Source organism: Ovis aries, chromosome 1 (assembly GCF_016772045.2).
Source record: "Ovis aries strain OAR_USU_Benz2616 breed Rambouillet chromosome 1, ARS-UI_Ramb_v3.0, whole genome shotgun sequence".
In the NCBI taxonomy this organism is placed as follows: domain Eukaryota; kingdom Metazoa; phylum Chordata; class Mammalia; order Artiodactyla; family Bovidae; genus Ovis; species Ovis aries.
Genome location: NC_056054.1, coordinates 94,894,779 through 94,919,046, shown reverse-complemented (window position 1 = coordinate 94,919,046; position 24,268 = coordinate 94,894,779). Strand labels below are relative to the sequence as shown.

The window sequence follows — 24,268 nt, the reverse complement described above, 5'->3', positions numbered from 1 at the left end:
TCATCTTTTAAAATAAACTGAGACTCACTCTGGAATTTTTTTTAATTCTATCTTCTTAATCTATATAAATACTTTTTACTAAAGACATATATAAATACTAAAATTGTGCAGGAAATTAAAAAGAAATGGTGAAAAGACAGATGAAGATGGATAGAAGTTTTATACAGAAGATTTAAAGAGAGTAAAGACAAAGAAAGTAAACTGATCAAAGTTAGAGCTGTCAGGGGTACTGGTAATCCAGTTAGAATTGCAAATTATAAATTTGTAGTCATCTTAGTCGCTCAGTTGTGTCTGACTTTTTGCAAGCCCACCAGGTTCCTCTGTACATGGGATTTTCCACGCAAGAATACTGGAGTGGGTTGCCATTTCCTTTTCCAGGGGCTCTTCCTGACCTGGGATCGAACCCAGGTCTCCTGCATTGCAGGCAGATTCTTTACTGTCCAAGACACTAGGACCCAGTTTTGTTATAAATTTGTAGTGACTTTAACCTTTATTATTGATGATTTTCACGAGCAATGCTCAGCTGACTACAGATGAATGAAAAAGGTACACAGCTGAGTTGATACAAGCATTGGATTTGTAGGACAGATAACACAAAAGACTAAAGGTATTCTCACATTGGTTCAGATACTATATAGTCTAGGCTGGATAGGAAAGGAAGCAACAGGTGATCTTTACTCCACTGTTTACCTATTGCACCCAGCCAGTAAAATATCAGCCCACCCGAGAGTCTACTTTGCTATTATCCTCAAATTCACAATTTTCACCATCAATGAGAACCTCTGCACTGCTTGTCAAGTTTTCTATGACCCCTTAAATTGTGATATTTCCCATTCCCTAAAGCAGAGATTTTAAATCTCTTTTTCAAAAGACCTCTAAGGGACTTCCCTGGCAGTCTAGTGGTTAAGAATCTGTTTTGCAATGCAGGGGATGTGCATTTGATCCCTGGTTGTGGAACTAAGACCCATGTGCCACGGAGCAACTAGGCCCGTGTGCTGCAACTACTGAGCCTGTGTGTTCCAGAGCTCATGTGCCACAACTAGAGAGTCCGTGCTCTGGAACGAAGATCCTGCGTGCTGCAACTAAGACCCAACATGGGAAATTAAATAAAGAATAATAATAAAAAAGACCTCTACAGCTCTACCTCTTGCTCATCTCAGCAGACAAACAAAACTTCAAATTCACAGAAAAAATACAGATCACTGACCCCAAAAATGCATCTTTCAACTATCTGTACCCCCATCTATTAATTTATCTGTTTCTCTTGCCTGTTAAAGAGGAAAAAATGTTCCTTCTCAACTGTATATACTCTGCCTAGCTCTGAACACTAACCACTTCTCTTTCCTTTTCAGGAATCTCTCTCTTGGTTTATCTCTAACTTCTACCTGTCAACTGAAACTACCTCTTATTATTAACACCTTAAAATAATCTATCTTTCCTGACTCTACCATAGTCTTTTGGTTTGATATCTATCAGGTATTTACTGAAAGCATGAAGAAAGAGAAGTCATGGATGAAGTCTAGATTTCTTGCTGAGGCAAATGACTGAATGAACAGTGGCGCTCTTCCCTGAAATTGGGAATACTAGAGGGGGAAATGACTTAAAGTGGAAGGAGTCTGAATCCTGGGCATGATGAATCTGAGGGACTAAATGGATATCTAAATGGGTATAAAAAACATGGAAATCCAGAGAGATAAGTTAGCGGTATACCTTTGGGAGTTATAAAATGGGGATTTATAAAAATATATCTGAGCCATCGTGGAGTTCACTCAGACAGCATGTAAGACATGATCAAAGGACACAAATGGTCCTTTGGAACATAAGAGTTATAAAAGTAATTAAAATAATATGCAGGGCATTTAAAAATTTTACACTTTGGCCTCACACATATATTTCTCAATATATTGTAGATCTAAGGATTAACAAATGAGCAGGAGAAGAAAACAAAAAATTAAAGTAGATGAACTAATGAGAAAAACCTTGGAAAGGTAAATGTCTTATCATCACCGTTTGGAGGCAATGATTTTTAGATATGTGAATTATTGCCAGGGTTTACAGATTTAGTTACAGGTTACTTAGGTTATAGGCTGCAGTCCCAGTCCTGCCTAACAGGTTCTCATCAGCTCTTCTAGAATGTTATTACAGTAGATGTTTATATATTCAATAAATAAATTCCCAGCAGAAGCCTGAGATCTTTAGTTAACTATGGAATTTATCACCCAGTAGTCTGACTTTATTTGAACCACTAACCCATGCCTGCCTTGGTGTCAAATTTGATGTACTATGTCACTCCCTGATCCTTTTGAAATTCAGAAACTGATAACACATTAGAAAGTACTACTAAATACCAATGGTTACATTTTCTGCCTTAACATGTCATAAAGTTAATGAGGTTCTAAGAAGCTAATTCTTAAAGTGTTCTTACAGGAAATTCTAGAATAAACATGATCTCTGTTCGTTTCCAAGGCAAACCATTCAATATCACAGTAATCCAAGTCTATGCCCCAACCAGCAACGCTGAAGAAGCTGAAGTTGAACGGTTCTATGAAGACCTACAAGACCTTTTAGAACTAACACCCCAAAAAGATGTCCTTTTCATTATAGGGGACTGGAATGCAAAAGTCGGAAGTCAAGAAACACCTGGAGTAACAGGCAAATTTGGCCTTGGAATGTGGAATGAAGCAGAGCAAAGACTAATAAGAGTTTTGCCAAGAAAATGCACTGGTCATAGCAAACACCCTCTTCCAACAACGCAAGAGAAGACTCTACACATGGACATCACCAGATGGTCAATACCGAAATCAGATTGATTATATTTTCTGCAGCAAAAGATGGAGAAGCTCTATACAGTCAACAAAAACAAGACCAGGAGCTGGCTGTGGCTCAGATCATGAACTCCTTATTGCCAAATTCAGACTGAAATTGAAGAAAGTAGGGAAAACCGCTAGACCATTCAGGTATGACCTAAATCAAATCCCTTATGATTATACAGTGGAAGTGAGAAATAGATTTAAGGGCCTAGATCTGATAGATAGAGTGCCTGATGAACTCTGGAATGAGGTTCATGACATTGTACAGGAGACAGGGATCAAGACCATCCCCATGGAAAAGAAATGCAAAAAAGCAAAATCGCTGTCTAGGGAAGCCTTACAAATATCTGTGAAAAGAAGAGAAGCAAAAAGCAAAGGAGAAAAGGAAATATATAAGCATCTGAATGCAGAGTTCCAAAGAATAGCAAGAAGAGGTAAGAAAGCCTTCTTCAGCGATCAATGCAAAGAAATCGAGGAAAACAACAGAATGGGAAAGACTAGAGATCTCTTCAAGAAAATTAGAGATACCAAGGGAACATTTCATGCAAAGATGGGCTCGATAAAGGACAAAAATGGTATGGACCTAACAGAAGCAGAAGGTATTAAGAAGAGGTGGCAAGAATACACAGAAGAACTGTACAAAAAAGCTCTTCACGACCTGGATAATCACGATGGTATGATCACTCATCTAGAGCCAGACATCCTGGAATGTGAAGTCAAGTGGGCCTTAGAAAGCATCACTATGAACAAAGCTAGCGGAGGTGATGGAATTCCAGTTGAGCTATTCCAAATACTGAAAGATGATGCTGTGAAGGTGCTGCACTCAATATGCCAACAAATTTGGAAAACTCAGCAGTGGCCACACGACTGGAAAAGGTCAGTTTTCATTCCAATCCCGAAGAAAGGCAATGCCAAAGAATGCTCAAACTACCGCACAATTGCACTCATCTCACACGCTAATAAAGTAATGCTCAAAATTCTGCAAGCCAGGCTTCAGCAATACGTGAACCATGAACTTCCTGATGTTCAAGCTGGTTTTAGAAAAGGCAGAGCAACCAGAGATCAAATTGCCCACATCCGCTGGATCATCGAAAAAGCAAGAGTTCCAGAAAAACATCTATTTCTGCTTTATTGACTATGCCAAAGCCTTTGACTGTGTGGATCACAATAAACTGTGGAAAATTCTGAAAGAGATGGGAATCCCAGACCACCTGACCTGCCTCTTGAGAAACCTGTATGCAGGTCAGGAAGCAACAGTTAGAACTGGACATGGAACAACAGATTGGTTCCAAATAGGAAAAGGAGTACGTCAAGGCTGTATATTGTCACCCTGCTTATTCAACTTATATGCAGAGTACATCATGAGAAATGCTGGACTGGAAGAAACACAAGCTGGAATCAAGATTGCCGGGAGAAATATCAATAACCTCAGATATGCAGATGACACCACCCTTATGGCAGAAAGTGAAGAGGAACTAAAAGCCTCTTGATGAAAGTAAAAGAGGAGAGTGAAAAAGTTGGCTTAAAGCTCAACATTCAGAAAACGAAGATCATGGCATCCGGTTCCATCACTTCATGGGAAATAGATGGGGAGACAGTGGAAACAGTGTCAGACTTTATTTTTTCGGGCTCCAAAATCACTGCAGATGGTGACTGCAGCAATGAAATTAAAAGATGCTTACTCCTTGGAAGAAAAGTTATGAGCAACCTAGATAGCATATTCAAAAGCAGAGACATTACTTTGCCAACTAAGGTCCACTTAGTCAAGGCTATGGTTTTTCCAGTGGTCATGTATGGATGTGAGAGTTGGACTGTGAAGAAGGCTGAGCGCTGAAGAATTGATGCCTTTGAACTGCGGTGGTGGAGAAGACTCTTGAGAGTCCCTTGGACTGCAAGGAGATCCAACCAGTCCATTCTGAAGGAGATCAACCCTGGGATTTCTTTTGAAGGAATGATGCTAAAGCTGAAGCTCCAGAACTTTGGCCACCTCATGCAAAGAGTTGACTCATTGGAAAAGACTCTGATGCTGGGAGGGATAGGGGGCAGGAGGAGAAGGGGACGACAGAGGATGAGATGGCTGGATGGAATCACCTACTCGATGGACGCAAGTCTGAGTGAACTCCGGGTGTTGGTGATGGACAGGGAGGCCTGGCGTGCTGCGATTCATGGGGTAGCAAAGAGTCGGACACGACTGAGAGACTGAACTGAACTGAACTGAATAAACATATCTGTATCATATGCTTTATAGTTTATGAAGTATTTTTTAAATATATTCATTATCTCATAAATATGATTCACCTAACTGTCTTAATAAAATAAGTACAAATAACAGATGAAGGAACAAAGGCATGAGGTTAATTAAGTTACCTAAATTATTAGGCAGAAAAACTTGGATTAGTCTTTCAACTCCAAGTATTATACCCATTCTTACTTTTTTCACATTTTAAATCAGTAGTATGAAATTTAATGAATCAGTAATGATAAGTTTCCTATATCTTTTTCACTTAAGTCATTAAATGGCATAGGTTAAGTACTGTATTTAGAAAACTAGTGAAAAAATGAAGCAAAAAAAAAAGATATTAATGATGTGCCTTTAAATCTAGGTTGCTTACTACATTCTTTTATATCTGTTGCTAAGTACTTTTCCTGAAGGTAATTACCATAATTCTTCTGTGATTGCTGTGTGCATGTTACAGACATTATCATTACTCTAATTATAATACAGTTAGCCAAAGCTGAATTGTTAAATTTCAGTTCAATTCAGTTTGTTTTGCAGACTATTTATAGTTATGACAGATGCCTACTGCTCAAAGATAATAATGGAATTTGATATACTTTTCAGAAGCTGATATGAAATATACAGAAACACCAAAAGGACCAAACTGAACAATTTAATAAGGACTGCAGCTGCTAAAGGGATATCAGGGTAGCTCCCCTAAAATTGTAAAGACCTCTTGGCAAAACAACCAGTTAATAGTTCTTTTTGCAAGATTCTCAAAATTAATAACTGCTGCGGGTGAAGAAATTCTAAAGAAGTAATCTGGATTCATTTTGTGGGAAAAAAACAAGGATGAATAAAAGAATTGTTTTTTACTCTAAGTTTTACTGTGGTAAATATATGCATATAACATGAATGTTGCCATTTTACCATTTTTTAAGTGTACTATTCAGTGGCATTAATTACATTTACAATGTGGTACAAACACTGTCATTATTTCCAAAACTTTCTCATCACCCCAAACAGAAATGCCGTACCTATTAAGCAATAACTCCATTCTCCTCTCAGCCAAGCCCGTGATAACCCCCAATACACTTTCTGTCTCTCTAAATTTGACTACTCTAGCTGTTTGATATAACTGGAATTATATGATATTTGTCATTTTGCAACTGGCTTTCATTTTAGAATAGTATTTTCAAGGTTCATCTGTATTGTAGCATGTATAAGAACTTCATTCATTTTTATAATTAAAAAACATACCACTGTATGTGTATACCACATTTTATTTATCCATTTGAAGGACACTAGTAAATGGTAAGATGGTGTAGCCACTGTGAAAAAGTTTGGTGGTTTCACAAAAAGTTAAGCATAAAATCCATATGATCGAGCAATTCAACTGCTAGACAGATACTCAAAAGATTTGAAAGCAAAGACACAGAGAGCTATTTGCATGCCAGTGTTCACAGCAACATTATTCACAATACTGGTGGAATCGAGAAGTAAGTAAGTAAGTAAAGTCACTCAGTCGTGTCCGACTCTTTGAGACCCCGTGGTGGGCTGCAGTCCACAGGGTTGCAAAGAGTCGGACACGACTGAGTGACTTTACTTACTTACTTCTTGATTCCACCGGTATTGTGAATAATGTTGCTGTGAACACTGGCATGCAAATATCTCTCTGTGTCTTTGCTTTCAAATCTTTTGGGTATCTATCTAGCAGTTGAACTGCTCGATCATATGGAATTTTATGCTTAACTTTTTGTGAAACCACCAAACTGTTTTTCACAATGGCTACACCATTTTACATTTACTAGTAGTATGAGAGGGTCCCAATTTTTCCACATCCTCACCCACACTTATCTGTCCTTTTGATTACAATCTTCCTAGTAGGTATGAAGTGACATCTCATTATGCTTTGATTTGCATTTTCCTAATGAATAATGATGTTGAGCATTTTTTTCATGTGTTTATTTTCCATTTGAATATCTTCTTTGGAGAAAACTCTATTCAAGTTCTTTATCCACTTTTTAATTGAGCGTTTGTCTTTTTGCTGTTGAGTTTCAACATGAGTTTGAGAAGTTCTTTATACATTCTGGATATTAAACCCTTATCAGATATATGGTTTGCAAGTATTATTTCTTTACAAATAAACTCTCATTCTGTGGGTTGTCTTTCAATCTCATAATAATATCCTTTGATACACAAATGTTTCTAACTTTAATGAAATCCAGTTTATTTTTTCTATTGTTGCCTGTACTTTTGAAGAAGTCACTGCCAAATCCAAGGTCATGAAGATTTGTCCTTCTAAGAGTTTTATAGTTTTGGTTCTTAAATTTAGGATCTTTGATGCATTTTGACTTAATTTTTGAATGTGGTATAAGGTAAGGACCCAACTTCATTCCTTTTCATGTGGCTATCCAGTTTTTACAATACCATTTGACGAAGAGAAAGAGTTATAATTTTAATTAAGATGCCATCAATGAGATACTGTTGGTCATTTGAAAGGCTGGTAATTCTCAAACAGTGGTTTATTTTTCAGTATTCTAATATTTTGATGTGCAAGACAGCATCTTCATCTTATTTAAAAATGCTTTTACTTCAAGAGTAACAGATATCCATTATCAGATTAGGTTAATAGAGGTAAACAAAATTAGAAAATAAAAACAAACATTCAGAAAAAAAACCACAGGGAACACTCTGGTTCCTATTCTCGTGGTGTTTGTTTTCTCTTTTTTCCTAAATATCTTTCTGCCGCTGCTGCTGCTAAGTCGCCTCAGTCGTGTCCGACTCTGTGCAACCCCACAGGCGTCAGCCCACCAGGCTCCCCTGTCCACACAATTCTCCAGGCAAGAATACTGGAGTGGGCTGCCGGTTCCTTCTCCAATGCATGTGTGCACGCTAAGTCGCTTCAGTCGTGTCCGACTCTGTGCGACCCCATAGACGGCAGCCTACTAGGCTCCCCTGCCCATGGGATTCTCCAGGCAAGAATACTGGAGTGGGTTGCCATTTCCTTCTCCCAAATATCTTTCTAGATACTTCATATTTATCTATGTCAAGTATTCTAATAACATAACTTTTAATATCTATATAGTATATCACATCTGGAGGGATATAACCTAACCAAATCTCTTTCACAAGAAGTTTAAAAACTGCACTGTCCAATGTGGTAGGCTTTAGTCACAAATAGCTAATTAAACAGAACATTTTCTTTATCACAGAAAGTTCCAATGAATAGGAGTGCTTTAGAATGTTTCCAAATTATCCCTATTATATATATATATGTGTGTGTGTACACATATATATATGTATGCATACACAGACACACATACACACACAGGTCTGAAAATTTTTTGGAATAAATGTCTAGAAATGAGTCACTGCTTCAAAGGTCATACAAATTTTCATATTTTCTGAAGCACTAGATATACTGGAATGTGTCCATTCTGTTTATCAATTTAATAGAAAAAGAACAGTATCTTCTGTTTAAAAGCTTCACTGATTTGCTTAGGGACACAGGAAAGTGGAAAGACAGCAACAAAGGTCTCTGATGACCAAACTAAGGAGATGCTACAAATATGGTACTAAACATAGCAGTCTTTTGTACATTCTACTCAAGTAGCACAGAAGGAATGCATTGTCTCTGTGTCACTTATCTTCGTTAGCCCCACTCTTAGGATTAAACAGGAACGTCTGTATACTGTCCATTTGTGTTTTGCTTTTTCATAAACTAACTATAAGAGATTAGTTTCATGTTTTTCATGAAAACTTTGTTTAATGTTTCTGAAAAATCACTTCCTTCAAAGATCAGTTCTAAAACTCTAATGAGATATCATCACCCCCTTCCCAAACAAAACACAGTCTCCCAAGACAGAGGAAATCACTTCTACCACAGTCTCACCTAACTACTGGTACATTTCCTCTACTACAACATTTATTTCATTATATAAAGGCTGCTTGCTAGCCTGAGAGCTGCCTGAATTCAAAGTCCTATATATTCTTTCCCAATCTCCAGTCTCATCCAAAAGCCTGGTAAATAACAGACACTGACGCTGTTGTTCACTCAGTCATGTCCGACTGTTTGTGACCCCATGGACTGTAGCACGCCAGGCTTCCCTGTCCTTCACCATTTCCCAGAGCTTGCTCAAACTCATGTCCATTGAGTTGGTGATGCCATCCATCCATCTCATCCTTTGTCGCCCCCTTCTCCTCCTGCCTTTAATCTTTCCAGCATCAGGGTCTTTTCTAATGAGTTGACTTATTGCATTAGGTAGCCAAAGTACTGGGGCTTCAGCTTCAGCATCAGTCCTTCCAATGAATATTCAGGACTGATTTCCTTTAGGATGGACTGATTTTTCTCCTTGCAGTCCAAGGGACTCTCAAGAGTCTTCTTTAACACCACAGTTCAAAAGCATCAGTTCTTCAGCACTCAGCCTTCTTTATGGCCCATGTCTCACATCCATACAGGACTACCAGAAAAACCATAGCTTTGAATACACGGACCTTTGTTGGCAAAGAAATGTCTCTGCTTTGCAATATGCTGTCTAGGTTTGTCATAGACGCTTGCTTTTCTTTCAAGGAGCAAGTGTCTTGTAATTTCATGGCTGCAGTCACCATCTGCAGTGATTTTGGAGCCCAATAAAGTCTGTCACTGTTACCTTTTAAAACGAATGATCAGATGTGGCTTGTCTAAGAGCAAGCACACTATTTTCTAGTCATTTAACACACACAACTCTTCTTCATATTACTTAACTAAATACTTATCTCAAGCAATGCTCTTATTTATACCAAGATACAGTTTACAAATAAGGGCTTAAAAGTATAACCCTTTGCAAACGTCACACTATATTTTAGCAAAGTACCTACACATACATGAAATAAAATACTCTCGTGAGATGGGTTATTACTATTTCCATTTTAAAAATGTAAAAACTGAAACTACAAGAGATGAGAAACTTGCCCAAGGTTACAGGACAGATCATAGGTTATATACAATCTGGGGTTTCTAATACTACATGTAGTGTACTTATCACTACATCAAGCACAAGTTTTCAGACTATCTTTCAACAGAGCATCAGTTGTAATAGAAATACTTACATTGACCCCAGCGACCTGTTCTTGGGTTCAAATAATTTGGATAAAGACCATTTGGACGATCCATTTTCTGAAGTAGTTTCCGAATGTGCATGACCTAAGCAAAATAAAGAACGCAATCATGAAGAAAAAAACACTAAAGTTTTATATTAATCTGGGTTTTGGTTTTTTCCCCCCTCACTCAGAACCTACACTCCTACCCCCCGACTGTGTGTGTGTGAGACAGACAATAAGTCTTCTCTTTTTTAAATGACTCATTATTTTTATAAGATAGAATATGCGGAGAAGGCAATGGCATACCACTCCAGTACTCTTGCCTGGAAAATCCCATGGACGGAGAAGCCTGAGCATTATTTAAAAATAATAAATAAGCAACAGTAAAACACAAAGAAAAGGGCATAGAAACCAATTTAAATTTCAACATTCTACTCTCCAGAAATAGTCATCAGAAACATCACTGCTAAACATTATTCTAGACATATTCAATATGTACATAACTAAATGTTAAGAACAGAAACAATTTCATAAAAATATAATCATAATAGAATATTTGTAATAAAAAGTATGAAACCACTCTGAAGTTAACAGATGAAAAAGTAAAACTAAATTGCTGAACTTTAAATATTGATCCCCTAATAGACATCCCTAAATTCCTAGAATTCCTAAACTTCCAAATCCTAAAAGGTATTCCTTAAGTTAAGGGGGGGGGAATCATGAAATATATTAAGAAGCTGGAGACTTTTCCAGGGACTTCATTTTGATTCATCTCTAGATTGGATGATGGATTTTTTAAGTGCTTAAAAAAAAATTTTTTTTAAGCACAAAGGTGTTCTTTCTTGTATTCTTGTTTTAGAATGTTATCATCACATCTGAATGATAACCTAGTTGGCATAAATGACTTGAGGAAACATTTTTTTATTCACAGGGCCTTATACATACACTTCACTATTTTCTGGACTTGAGCACAGCACTAACCCTTTTAACTCACAGTTTCCAATCTTCTTTTATTCAACTGGATTCTGTCATCACGGAATTCTAGGAATTGGCTCAGGGATGCTTATTACTTGTGTTCTAACAACAATGTACAACAATCTCAATCTGAATAATCCATGAACCAGGTTTAGTCAGTTCTCTCGTCTTCTGAAAATTATGCATACATTGAATCCCCTCTGCTTCTTTTCCACATCTATCATTTCCTTTGCAAACCTTTTTACCTATCTTTTAATTTCCATGTTCACTAGCTTATCTCCATTTTGCCTTCCAAGTCTCTCACTATGTTTTGAATGCGTTCTTTGTATTGTTTCCATTTTGTCCTTCATTTTGACTATAATTTGATTTTTTCTTACACTCTATTACTGATTCGGTATCTTATTATCTCTGCGTACCTGTATCTCTGTTTATATTCTGGTTTCACATAAATGAGAGCTTCATTATCTTCTCTCTCATAGTGATGTTTGGTCAGGTCTTTAATTGCTGTTTTCTGATAAATATCTTTTGGCCATCATTTATTTTTCACATTCCTTCCCTTTTTTTCTGGTAATATTTTTGCATAAATTCTATGTGTTCTTTTTTGACGACTTATTACTATTTTTCTTGAGTCAGCAATTCACAAGAGCTCTGACATAAAAGGGTAGGTAAAGTCCAGATGTGAATGTGGCTCCTTAAGCCTTTGTTTCTCATCAGGCAACAGAAACCAGGAATGCAGCACTAGAGAATCATGTCATTCATTGCTCTTCTGTCACTAAAGTATACAAGTGCAACTACAGCTTGTCAGTGAGATCCTTAACTGAGTTATTTTTCTAGCTTCTCAACGCATCATATTCAGTGGGGTTCAAAGAAGAGTCTACCATCAGTCTGTAGCCTGTTCCCACTGCTGCTAATGAGGATTTGGTTTTGTACCTCAAGATGTACCACTTAAAGAACTGCTCTACGAGCTTTTATTTTTGAAAGCTACAGCCACCAATATCCTCTCCTCAGTTACCCAAACCGCGCTCTGACCTTGATTGCTTATGCCAACCTTTCTTCCTATTTTGTGACATGAAATATCAAGTACCTCAATTTTGTTAAAAACAAGTTAATAGTTCCATTTCTCCTTTTGTTTTCAGGTGCTTTCTATACGTTAGGTTAAGATTTCTCCACTTAAGAAATATCATATGCTAGATTATTTCTGTTTTACAAATTTATCGTTTTAAAAAGTCCCTTTATGTTTTTCCTTATTTTCACAATGGTTATCTCTTGGCCTTTATTTCATGCCAATAATTCAGTTTTCAACTATGTTCAGGTTACTTGATATTGTTCATTTGTTTTACGGAAGCATGTAAGGTCTCAATTTGCTTTGTAGCTCTACTGTCTTCCTGTACGATTTTATTTTTGGCTTTGTAGCATCTACACTGGGCTCTTCATCAGTCTCTTACTTGTGATCTACCAGCCTGCTCTTGTCTCCTACAGCATGTCTGCATAATTGCCATGCTTTCTCTTTCACCTCGCTCATGTTCAACTGGGTCAGCGCTGACCTGAACTTCGGATGACACTGTGGAGCTGAGCTGTCCTCAAATTCCTTCCTGTTGTGTGCATGTGGCGGCGGGGCGGGGGGCGGGGGGGGCAGGGGGAGGTGTATCTCCCCTCCAGGATACACCAAGATTTGGAATACTAGTGTACTAGCTCATTTCCTGAGGCCTAAGTGCTCACGGAGGACGGAAGGTGAGAACACATCTGGAGCTGTGGGCAGTTGTATACTATGGCACTGGTCTCCCTTGTAAGATTAATAGGGAATATCGGGAATTTATAGACTTTCTTTCTCTGCCCAGTAAGGATTCGGGATAGGGCAAGAGACAGACTTAAGATACCACAGCCGAAATCTTCTATTTTTTATGGCTATCACATGTTTATGACATAAGGTTTCAGCCTTTCCTTCTTTCATTGTTACTGATTAATTTTTGCTGGTCTTTATTATTTTTCTTGTTACTGCTAATTTAATCAAGAAAGGGAAAATTCTGTGATTTGGCTCCCTTTTGCTATCTTTACCTGAAAATTCTTCTGACTGATAAAATATTTCATACACAGAAAGGATTATATAGAGAGATTCTAGTCATACTCATTTTAAGAAATACAACACGACATAACCTTTGCTGTTCTGTTTACCATTTGGTCACAGTCTTGAATTTTGTGTTCGTTATTATCTTGATTCTATTAAAATCACTTTTGAATCCCTAAACAATATTCTCTTCAGCTCTGCTTCAACTTTTTAAGAATTGTATTATATATACTCTTTTGATTAATTAATGTGACCATAATTAATTTTCACTGCTGTATTGAATCTTATCATATAAACTGCTAATACAAATAATGATTTTATATGTATGATGTAAAGGTACATACTGGGCCATAGAGTATATGTATTTTCAACTTTACTAGATTTTGTATTTTAAATTTACGTCTTTAATGCTCCTAGAATCGTTATCATCTACAAAGGTACCATTGTCACACTTCCACATATATGTGGGGCTCTTTAAGGGCTATTTATTCTGTTTATCAGTTTTACTTGTCTCTATGCACCGACACTAATATTGGTAGTGTTGATAATTGAGTAATACAAATCCATCCATCCTGTTTTTCTTCAGAAGTATTTTGAATATTTCTCTCCTGTTTAAATTCTAGAAATGTCTAGTCAAGTTTCATTTAAAAAAAAAAAGGCACCGGGAAACTGACTGGCATTGAATTGAGGCTACAGATAAATCTGGAGGTAACTGACATTTGCATGTTTCCCTATATATGAATATAATGCATCTCTCCATTTACTTAGGGCCAACTCAGTGTCATTTAGCAGTTTTGAACTTTGCTTCTCTGTTGTTAGATTTACTTGTGGAAAACTTACACTTTTGTTCCTACTACATAAGACATGTTTTTATAAGTGATACATTTTTGCCTGCTGCAGCTGGTATAAAGAAATACTACTGACTTTTAATATGTATATTGATCTTTCGGCTTCCCAGGTGGCGCTAGTGATAAAGAAACCACCTGCCAATGAAAGTCATATAAGAAAAGTGAAGTGAAAGTTGCTCAGTCATGTCTAACTCTGAGACTTCATGGGCTATACAGTCCATGGAATTCTCCAGGCCAGAATACTGGGGAGGGTAGCCTTTCCCTTCTCCAGGGGATCTTCCCAACTCAATCCAGGGATCAAACCCAGCTTTCCCACACTGCAGGCGGATTCTTTACCAGCTGAGCCAGAAGGGAAGCCCAAGAATACTGGAGTAGCACCCTATCCCTTCACCAGGGGATCTCCCCAACCCAGGAATTGGATCAGGGTCTCCTGCATTGCAGGTGGATTCTTTACCAACTGAGCTATCAGGGGGAGATATAGGAGACACAGGTTTAATCCCTGGGTTGGGAAGATCCCCTGGAGGAGGAAATGGCAACCCATTCCACTGTTCTTGCCTGGAGAATCCCATGGACACAGGAACCTGGCGGGGTACAATCCATGGAGTCACAAAGAGTAGGACATGACTGAAGCGACTGAGCAGAGCGTATCATGTTCATCTTTTATTCAAAATATAAATTAAGCTCTTGTTTAATAATTTAAGTGTGAAAGTGAAAGTCTCAGTTGCTCAGTCGTGTCCGACTCCTGCAACCTTATGGGCTGTAACCCGTAAGGTTCCTCTGATTATCTTAATATTTTAGGTAATCATTTAATCTGTGAGTAATTACTGTTTTCTTTCTTCCTTTTCAATCTACCTTTTTGTTCCCTTTGTCTTATTTTACCATACTGACTAGGAACTTCAGCACAATGCTAAATAGAGACTATAATGTAATTTCTTGAAAACCTACTAGTGATTATATCTTCTCAGATAAGAGAAAATATATCAAATCTGTTCTAAATATAAGATACATTTCTTTATATAATTTTTAAAAAGGCAAATATTTTCTAAGCATTAATCAAATCTCTGGAGTAAAACCTAAAGGATTCTCTTATAACCAAGAAAAGAAAGCAAGAATACTAACCTTTTTGTAGTAAATTGGGTTTCCTGTCAAGTAGCTGAGGTGGACAAACTCCATATGTAGTGTGCCAAATTCAGCAAGAATGCTGCTACCTGCAGATGCCCAGCCCCAGTTTCGTCCTACTCCACTGAATGAAAGAAAAGGTAAAAGGAGACAGAATTAGAAAAAGACCAAAACACTTTTTCAATGAGTATATAACATTTAAATAACTCTCTCAGAAATTATTGCAACACAATAGATTATTGTACCTAGAATCTTACTATTTTAAAATTATTTTGAATAGAATATTCATATGTCCTAAAAATCAAAACAATGTAAAACGTCTATGTTAAGTATTTCACCCCACTCTCATCTCTCTTCCCCTTACAAGCCCACAATATAATCATTCATTAGCTTCTTATATGTTAGCATAGAAATTTCTATGCATAAATAAGCAGTCCGAATACATATTCTTCTTTTCCCTCCTTTCTTAAAATACAGCAAAGTGTATTTACTGCTCTGTATGTTAGATTTTAAGTAACATTTTAATGAGGTAAGATGTACCTCATTAGGCTTTCCAAAGTTTATAAACAACTTTCTTATATTTTTTACTTACAAATGCATAGAATTCCATGACATTAACAATTTTCAATTGAAATGTCTCATTCACACAAAAATGTGTGAGGGCATTCTAAGTAGTTTCAAACCTTGAAAGTACAACTCACATTTATTATGCTGGGACCACTGATGTTACAGGACAGTATCATGAGAAAGAACTGTCTTGCCTCCACTGCTGATACTGTATGAAAACTACTATATTATACAAATAGATATACTTCAATCAATCCTCTATTACTGGTCCTCTGGCACATTTCTAGTATTTTGCTATTATGAAAACTTTTATAGTGAATAATCTTGTGTGCACTTCATTTGTGCAGATATATTTCTAGGATATCTTTTTTTTTCCCCCCCAGGGTGTCTTATAAATTTTTTACTGGAAGCCAAACTATAGAAATGAAAAGTACAGACTCTTTGGATGTTATCCTCTTTCCCAGAGGGTTAAGCTTCCTCTGAAACATAGATTGAGTATAGGCAGATAACCTTGGCTCTGAGCTTTGTTAAGGGTTAAAACTATTCTAGTTTTACCTATACTTCCAGGAAGTGGCCCTATGGGATCTCAGCTGAAAGCCTGGGGTGTTTACCAAGGGCCCTTCACCATGGCAGCTTCAAATACTAACTCTGTCTCCTCAGTACCACGTAGTTGTTAAACTTTCTTCTTTATATCTACTTGTATACTGGCAATTCAATACACTATGTTGTATTTATCCGTGTGGAGAAGACATTGAAATAGCTATCAGGATACCACTACCTTAAAGTTCTTTAATTTTTTGGTGCTATTTTTGTACTGTTTTTGAAAGTATGAAAGGCAAATACCACTAACAGATTTTTTCAAAGCCAGACATGAGAATCAAAGAAGAAATATGGATATAGTAACTGTGTAGGACAGTCATTCATTTCACAAATATAAAGTACCTACTCATATCTGGGAAATATAACAGTGAACTCAGAGGGTAAAACGTCTGTCTGCAATGTGGGAGACCTGGGTTTGATCCCTGGGTCAGGAAGATCCCCTGGAGATGGAAATGGCAACCCACTCCAATATTCTTGCCTGGAAAATCCCATGGATGTAGGAGCCTGGTAGGCTACAGCCCATGGGGTCACAAAGAGTCAGATACAACTAAGCAACTTCTCTCTTCTCTAACATATAACATTACTGTTCCCATAACAAATGATAATTGTTATGAAGAAAATTAAACATAGAATACTGAGTTGAATACTGAGTACTAGTGATAGAGGATGAGTTTAAAGACTTTATGTATAATGTTCAAAGAGTTTCTAAAATGACACAATTTAAACTGAGAACTGAATGATTAGGAGGAGCCAGTGATGAGTAGATCTGGAAGAAGAGAATTCTCAGTAGAGGAAAGAGCAGTTGGAATGGCCCTGAGGAAAAAAGTTGGTTAGTGTGGCTAGATTATTCAATGCAAAGTCTACTGTTGAAACTGAAGCTCCAATACTTTGGCCACCTAATGCAAAGAGCCAACTCACTGGAAAAGACCCTGATTCTGGGAAATATTTAAAGCAAAAGGAAAAAAAAAAAAAAGGAAAAAAAAAATAAATAAAAAAATAAATAAATAAATAAAATAAATAAAGCAAAAGGAGAAGTGGGTGGCAGAGGTTGAAATAGTTAGACAGCATCACCAACTCAATGGACATAAATTTAAGCAAATTTCAGAAGATAATAGAGGACAGAGGAGCCTGGCGTGCTACACTGCACGAGGTCACGAAGAGCTGGCTGAACAACAATTACAATGTAGTTTGGCTGGAGCTCAGGAAGGAGAAATGATGATATAGGATGAGGTTAGAGAGCTGGGTATAATCTAGACTGTGTAGAAATTCTGTTGGCTATGGTGAAATTTAAGTATGAAGGAATATCATATAGAATTTTAATGAATGTAACATAATATTTAAAGGATAAAGCATACCATTTGGAAAGAATACCTAGGCATCAGCAATGTGAATGGATTATAGTGGAGTCAAGTATAAATACAAAATCTCATTTCCATGTAAAAACTTTCTATCTCAAAGTTTCATTCATAGTGCATATAAGCACTATCAAAACTCTAAGTTCTAAAAACATTTTTTTATATTTTTACATACAACCTCACAGGGCCCTTCACCTTGGCAGCCTTAGACATTAAGGCAGCCTTAGACAATACCAGTTCAGTTCAGTTCAGTCGCTCAGTTGTGTCCAATTCTTTGCGACCCCATGAATTGCAATTCACGCCAGGCCTCCCTGTCCATCACCAACTCCTGGAGTTCACCCAAACTCATATCCATCAAGTCTGCGATGCCATCCAGCCATCTCATCCTCTGTCGTCCCCTTCTCCTCCTGCCCCCAGTCCCTCCCAGCATCAGAGCCTTTTCCAATGAGTCAACTCTTCGCATGAGGTGGCCACAGCACTGTAGTTTCACCCTCAGCATCAGTCCTTCCAATGAACACTCAGGACTGATCTCATTTAGGATGGACTCGGTGGATCTCCTTGCAGTCCAAGGGACTCTCAAGAGTCTTCTCCAGCACCACAGTTCAAAAGCATCAATTCTTCGGTGCTCAGCTTTCTTCACAGTCCAACTCTCACATCCATACATGACCACTGGAAAAACCATAGCCTTGACTAGACGGATGTTTGTTGGCAAAGTAATATCTCTGCTTTTTAATATGCTGTCTAGGTTGGTCATAACTTTCCTTCCAAGGAGTAAGCGTCTTTTAATTTCATGGCTGCAGTCACCATCTGCAGTGATTTTGGAGCCCCCAAAGATAGTCTGACACTGTTTCCACTGTTTCCCCATCATTTCCCATGAAGTGATGGGACCAGATGCCATGATCTTAGTTTTCTGAATGTTGAGCTTTAAGCCAACTTTCCCAATACCCAGTAGCTGTTAAATTTTCTCCTTTGCCCTTCAGCCTCCAAATGCTGTTTTCTAGTTTATTTCTTTGTCCCATGCACGTGCAGGTACACAATCAGCCAACAACAGGAGGAAAATCTGTAGATAAACTTTGGGGCTTTTCCTCTGCAATTCCTTCCTGATTTGAGATACTCATCCCTTGTATCTCAGCCCTTTTGGCAGTTCCAAGACCCGATCACAGTCTTCTTTGCTCTACATGAGTACTGTTTTAGGGTTGGCCTCAATCACACTCAATTTAGAATATACCCTTAGGGGAAAAGCCAGCTTTCTACAGTGATGAGCTTCAAGTAGGCCCTTTGGGTTCGCCCTTAGGTATTGTTCTCCAATCCCTTCAAACAATTTTGTTGGGCTTTTGTGATTACTTTTGATGGGAGAGTTAACCTGATATAAGTTACCTCAGGGTTGGAACTGGAAGTCTAGATTCATTATTCAAGAAAGTCATGGTTATTCCCACTAGAACTCTAAAACCATTCTCTAGGGTCTTTTCTATTTTTAGGAGGAAATGAAAAATATAAATCTTTCTCTCATAGAAAGATGGACACTTTTGGTTTCAGCTTTTCTAGCACTAGTGAAAGTGAAAGTGAAGTCGCTCAGTCGTGTCTGACTCTTTCCGACCCCATGGACTGCAGCCTACCAGGCTCCTCTGTCCATGGGATTTTCCAGGCAATAGTACTGGAGTGGGCTGCCAGTGCCTTCTCCAGCAGATCTTTCCGACCCAGGGATCGAACCCGGGTCTCCTGCATTGTAGACAGAAGCTTTACTGTCTGAGCCACCAGGGAACTAGTTGATTTTAATTTAAACTCTGTATCACCTAGAATAATATTAAATTAGGCGAGTCGAATGACAAATACAGAATAAATATGAGCTTTTCAGAGACAAGAATCTTAAAGTTACCACTAAAATGTATGCAGAAAAGAGTAATACATGACTTGGTAGAGAAGCTGAAGTACATGTAGAAGGTGAGGACACAACCTTAATACTGATGTAGCACATAGGCTCCTACTCCTGCCGTTAACGAACCGAACAACCTTGAGCAAGATTTCCTTCTCTGAGACTCAGTTTCCTCATCCATAATACAAGGTTTTATGATAACTAGTTCACATGACTGTTAGGAAAATTAAAGACATTTAAGATTGTGAAAACACCTCACAAAGAGCCTAGCAAGAATAGTATCTAATGAGTTTTTGAATAATTTTATTCTAAGTTATTTTAAGTTTATCTAGAGGAAAAAAAATTTCCTGAATCTGCTAAAGGCAACTGATAAAAAAAAAAGCTACAGCCAACATGATATTGATAATTTAAAAAAATATTTATTATAAAAACATTTTACGGAAATCCAGGAGACTATAAAATACAGGTGAAGATAATCTTTTTAACCAACATTGAAAACCTCAAAGTTATAAAAGACATATTTGAATATATAAAAAATCAAAACTTAAGGATGACAAATTATTAAAAAAAAACAAACAAGCAGTAGAACAGGGGGGAAAAGTAACTCTATAATCTGTAAGGCTCTTTTATAAGCTAACTAGAAAAACACAACTCAATCAACACTTGCTGCTGCTGCTGCTGCTAAGTTGCTTCAGTCATGTCCGACTCTGTGCGAACCCATAGACGGCAGCCCACCAGGCTCCCCCGTCCTTGGGATTCTCCAGGCAAGAACACTGGAGTGGGTTGCCATTTCCTTCTCCGATGCATGAAAGAGGAAAGTGAAAAGTGAAAATGAAGTCGCTCAGTCATGTCTGACTCTTAGCGACCCCATGGACTGCAGCCTACCAGGCTCCTCCGTCCATGGGATTTTCCAGGCAAGAGTACTGGAGTGGGTTGCCATTGCCTTCTCCACAATCAACACTTAGGAATAGACAATTCACAAAAAAATATCTAGATGTCCAATAAATTTATGAAAAGGTGCTTGAACTCACTAAGCAGAAAATACAAATGAAAATAACAATAGTAACATTTCATAGCCATTATTCTCTTGAAAATTAAACAGAACATATAGACATTTTGGTACTCTCACATACTGCTGGTGGAAATATGATGAATTACAGCCTTTTGGAAAATATGTGGGGAGTAACTACTAAACTCAAAAATACATATAGCCTTTGATCCAGCAATTCCACACTTGGGAAATCTATCCTACAAAAAAAAAAAAAAAAAAGACATATGCCTTTTGATATAGCAATCATATTCTTAAGAATCATTTTCAGAAAAACCTCCTCACTCTACAAGGACATATATGGTGGTGGTTTAGTCACTAAGTCGTGTCCGACTCTGTGACCCCATGGACTATAGCCTGCCAGACTCTTCTGTCCATGGGATTCTCCAGGCAAGAATACCAGAGTGGGTTGCCATTTTCTTCTCCAGGGGATCTTTCTGACCAAGGGATCAAACCCGGGGTCTCCTGCATTGCAGGCAGATCTTTTATTGAGTGAGCTACAAGGGAAGGAAATATATAACAGGATGCTACTGTAACTTTTATGGTAGCAAAATAATGGAAAGAAACAAATACCACTGATATGGAATAATTAAATAAATCATGGTATAACCTATGTATTTACAGTATATCCTATCTTCTACTCTGTAGTTATCACAAAGTTTGATTTAAAGCTCTGTGGCATGACCTGGATGAGTATTTCCGTGAGATTTTACTGAGTGAGAAAAATAAGAAGTAGAAAGAAAATAAGAATAAGAAAAAAAAACAAGTATCCAAACAAATCATATAAAATTTTAAAAGCTCCACCAGTACGTATGTATGTATGTGCTTCTGTGTGCTAATCATATTGCAAGAGATAAATAATGCTAGATTATTAACATAGGTTGGATTTCAGACATCAAGACTGGAATAAAGTCTACGTGAGAGATACGTATAATTCAATCAAAACACAAAAGCAAAAACCTTTAAAAATAGGTAAATACATCTATGCTCTATAAACTCAAGTAAAATACGTATTTTGTATGAATATATAAAGATACAGTATGAAAATTAAGCTTATGTTCAAGACATGGTCCTTGAAAACTCTTCTACTATTTTGTCTCAATCTAAATTTGAAGTTTTGCAATGCTGGACTTTTGGTTACTGTTTATCTAGATAATAATAATATCCTGCATATTTCTTCATCTCAAAGTTAAACTGTAATTTAATTAAAATTCTAATCATATAAGAAAGTTATATGACTGACAATGCTACTGAAGGAAACACCAGAAAATCTGGAATGAAACTAAGAACAAAAGAGAACAGGTATGTGCTTAACACCTTTGGCCATATCCTTTTGTGGAGGCTGGTATGGAACTCTAGCTAGCTTTTTCCTCACAAAGAGTTAGTTTACATTATATATAGTGTATGACAGCAAAGAACAGTAAAGTTAGATTTCATGATATAAAATCATGATTTCTTGATGAAAATCAAAACTTCATCAAGTTCTCCATTAAAAAAAAATGACTAAAATAGATTCATTTTCCCAAATAAAGCTGTCAGAGAATCATGCTTCACTTTGAACTTCAATAATTTGGATATCATAAAAAGGACCCTACAGTCAATGTCATGAGCTATGTCTTCCCTTATCATTAGTAAGACATTCAGCAACAGGAAGCCCTGATTTTAAGGTATGTTGGGTTCTATTCTGACTTAGAAAAAAAATAAGTAGTATACAAAAAAGGAAGAGAGGGAAAGCACTTTGAATCCATTCCAGCACTAAGTAGACATAAATAAGCAATCTTAAAGAAACAACTATATTGTTAACAATAAAGGTGTGGGAGAGAAATCTAGACTTACAGAAACAAGCAGCAGAAGTGAAATAATAGTTTTACTGTTTCAAAGCAAAGAATGTATTTTAAAAATCAGGCAATGATCTAAAGAAATATGCTTCTGTATACATACAGAGAAAAACAGTTTTAAGTCTTAAAAAGGATGGTGAAGGCTCAAAAAAATCAGTTAATCTAATATATTTAGAACAAGAATAACCATATAAAAATAGAATTTACCTTTTCAGATTCACCATTGCCCAAGGAATTCCCGTAGGTGTGTTAAAGGCAGGAAGGAGTTTCTCAGCCAACTGGACTGCTTTAATCTTGAATATCTGAGACAAAAACAAAAACATTCATAAATTATGAAATTACTGCTGTCAAAATTTCCTGATCTCTTCTACAATGCATACCAAATATACTGGATATATGAAAGTACTGAGGGAAAAATGGCATCTCTTGGTACCATGGAATATCCAGCAATCAGAGAAAATTGTTGTAAAGTGGATGGATAGTGAAGAAAAAGCTGAAAGTGAAATGGCCTGAAACTATAATTAATTGAAAAGGAAGGACTGGTTTTGGTGTTAATATCTGTATTTTCAGCTGGCAAAAAATCTGAGAGAAAACACTAGGCTATGAAATTCATCCATGGTATCAAGCTCAGAACAAATATTAAAACAAAAGAAAGAGATGCAACTGAATTTCATAAATGCCCTTGAATTACTATAATCATGTTTCAATCTTACACATTTATATCTTGACATTCTCCATCAAGGTTCACCCATAATTATTAAATGAAAAGAAAATATTTATGTTCACATTCCAAGCTTATTTTATGAGTTATAAATGCTTCACCTCTTGGTCCCAATTACTGCTTTTTTTGGTATACAAAACAATATAAGCTGCCGAAATATCAATGGTTCTCAAACTTTTAAAATCAAGGTACTATTACCAATACATTTACAGTATAATTTCTAATATTCTTAACATGTATCTCATTTTAGAGATTACTGACTTAGAGACTCAAAACACCCTGCTAAGAAAAGCGGCATATTCTTCTACACGCCTCAAGGCTACCCTCTCAAAATCATCCAACACGCAAGGCTCCATCTTTTCACTGTGGCCAAGTACTGTTGATAAAATATTATTGGATTTTTCAAATAAGTAAGTAGTTGAAAGCATGGTCTAGATAAAATTCCTAAGTTGAGATGATATTAAAACACACCTACATTACTGGGGGTATAAACTAGAGAGGAGTATGTGCAAGTATACAAAGCAATATGACATTAATATATTTTGAAAAGTTTCTTAAATGATAAGAAATTTTTAGCAGAATTTCAAACTAGATATTCTTATACGTCCACAATTTACCACTTCCTTGAATACCTACATAAATACTACTAACAGTTATAAGTTAGTAAAGAGAAATTGAGGGTTTCCCTTGTGGCTCAGATGGTGAAGAAACTGCCTGCAATGAGAGACATCCTGTTTGGATCCCTGGGTTTCGGAAGATCCCCTGGAGAAGGGAATGGCTACCCACTCTAATATTTTGCCTGGAAAATTCCACAGAGAAACCTGGCAGGCTACAGTCCATGGGGTCACAGAGTCGGACACGACTAAGTGACTAACATGCACAAAGAGACATTACGTTATTATTGAATAGCACTTCTTCTTTATCTCACACTTTAGCAGCAGGGCAAAGGGACCAAGTTCTTAACTAAGAACTAATAACACTAATGGCATGTGTTTGCTGACCATATCTTTTACATGTAAAACTAATATTCCAAACAGTAAAATAACTTACAAACATAAGATTTTTTCTAAACAGAAAGTATTCTTATTTCACTTCAAGATGTAATTAGTAACACAGTGACATATTTTCTAATTTTCAATTACCTATGTC

The 24,268-nt window shown here is 36.9% G+C and overlaps 1 protein-coding gene across 2 annotated transcripts in view; it reads right to left on the bottom strand.

Annotated features, from left to right (window-relative positions):
* MAN1A2 (mannosidase alpha class 1A member 2) overlaps positions 1-24,268 on the bottom strand; it is a 157,992-nt gene that overhangs the window by 41,663 nt on the left and 92,061 nt on the right. For both annotated transcript variants that reach the window (XM_004002381.5, XM_042253114.1), the window contains 3 exons: positions 22,606-22,700; positions 15,118-15,241; positions 10,120-10,213 (listed from right to left, as the gene is read on the bottom strand). In XM_004002381.5, the coding sequence (XP_004002430.1) occupies positions 10,120-10,213; positions 15,118-15,241; positions 22,606-22,700 (313 nt within the window). The remainder of the gene's footprint in view (positions 1-10,119; positions 10,214-15,117; positions 15,242-22,605; positions 22,701-24,268) is intronic.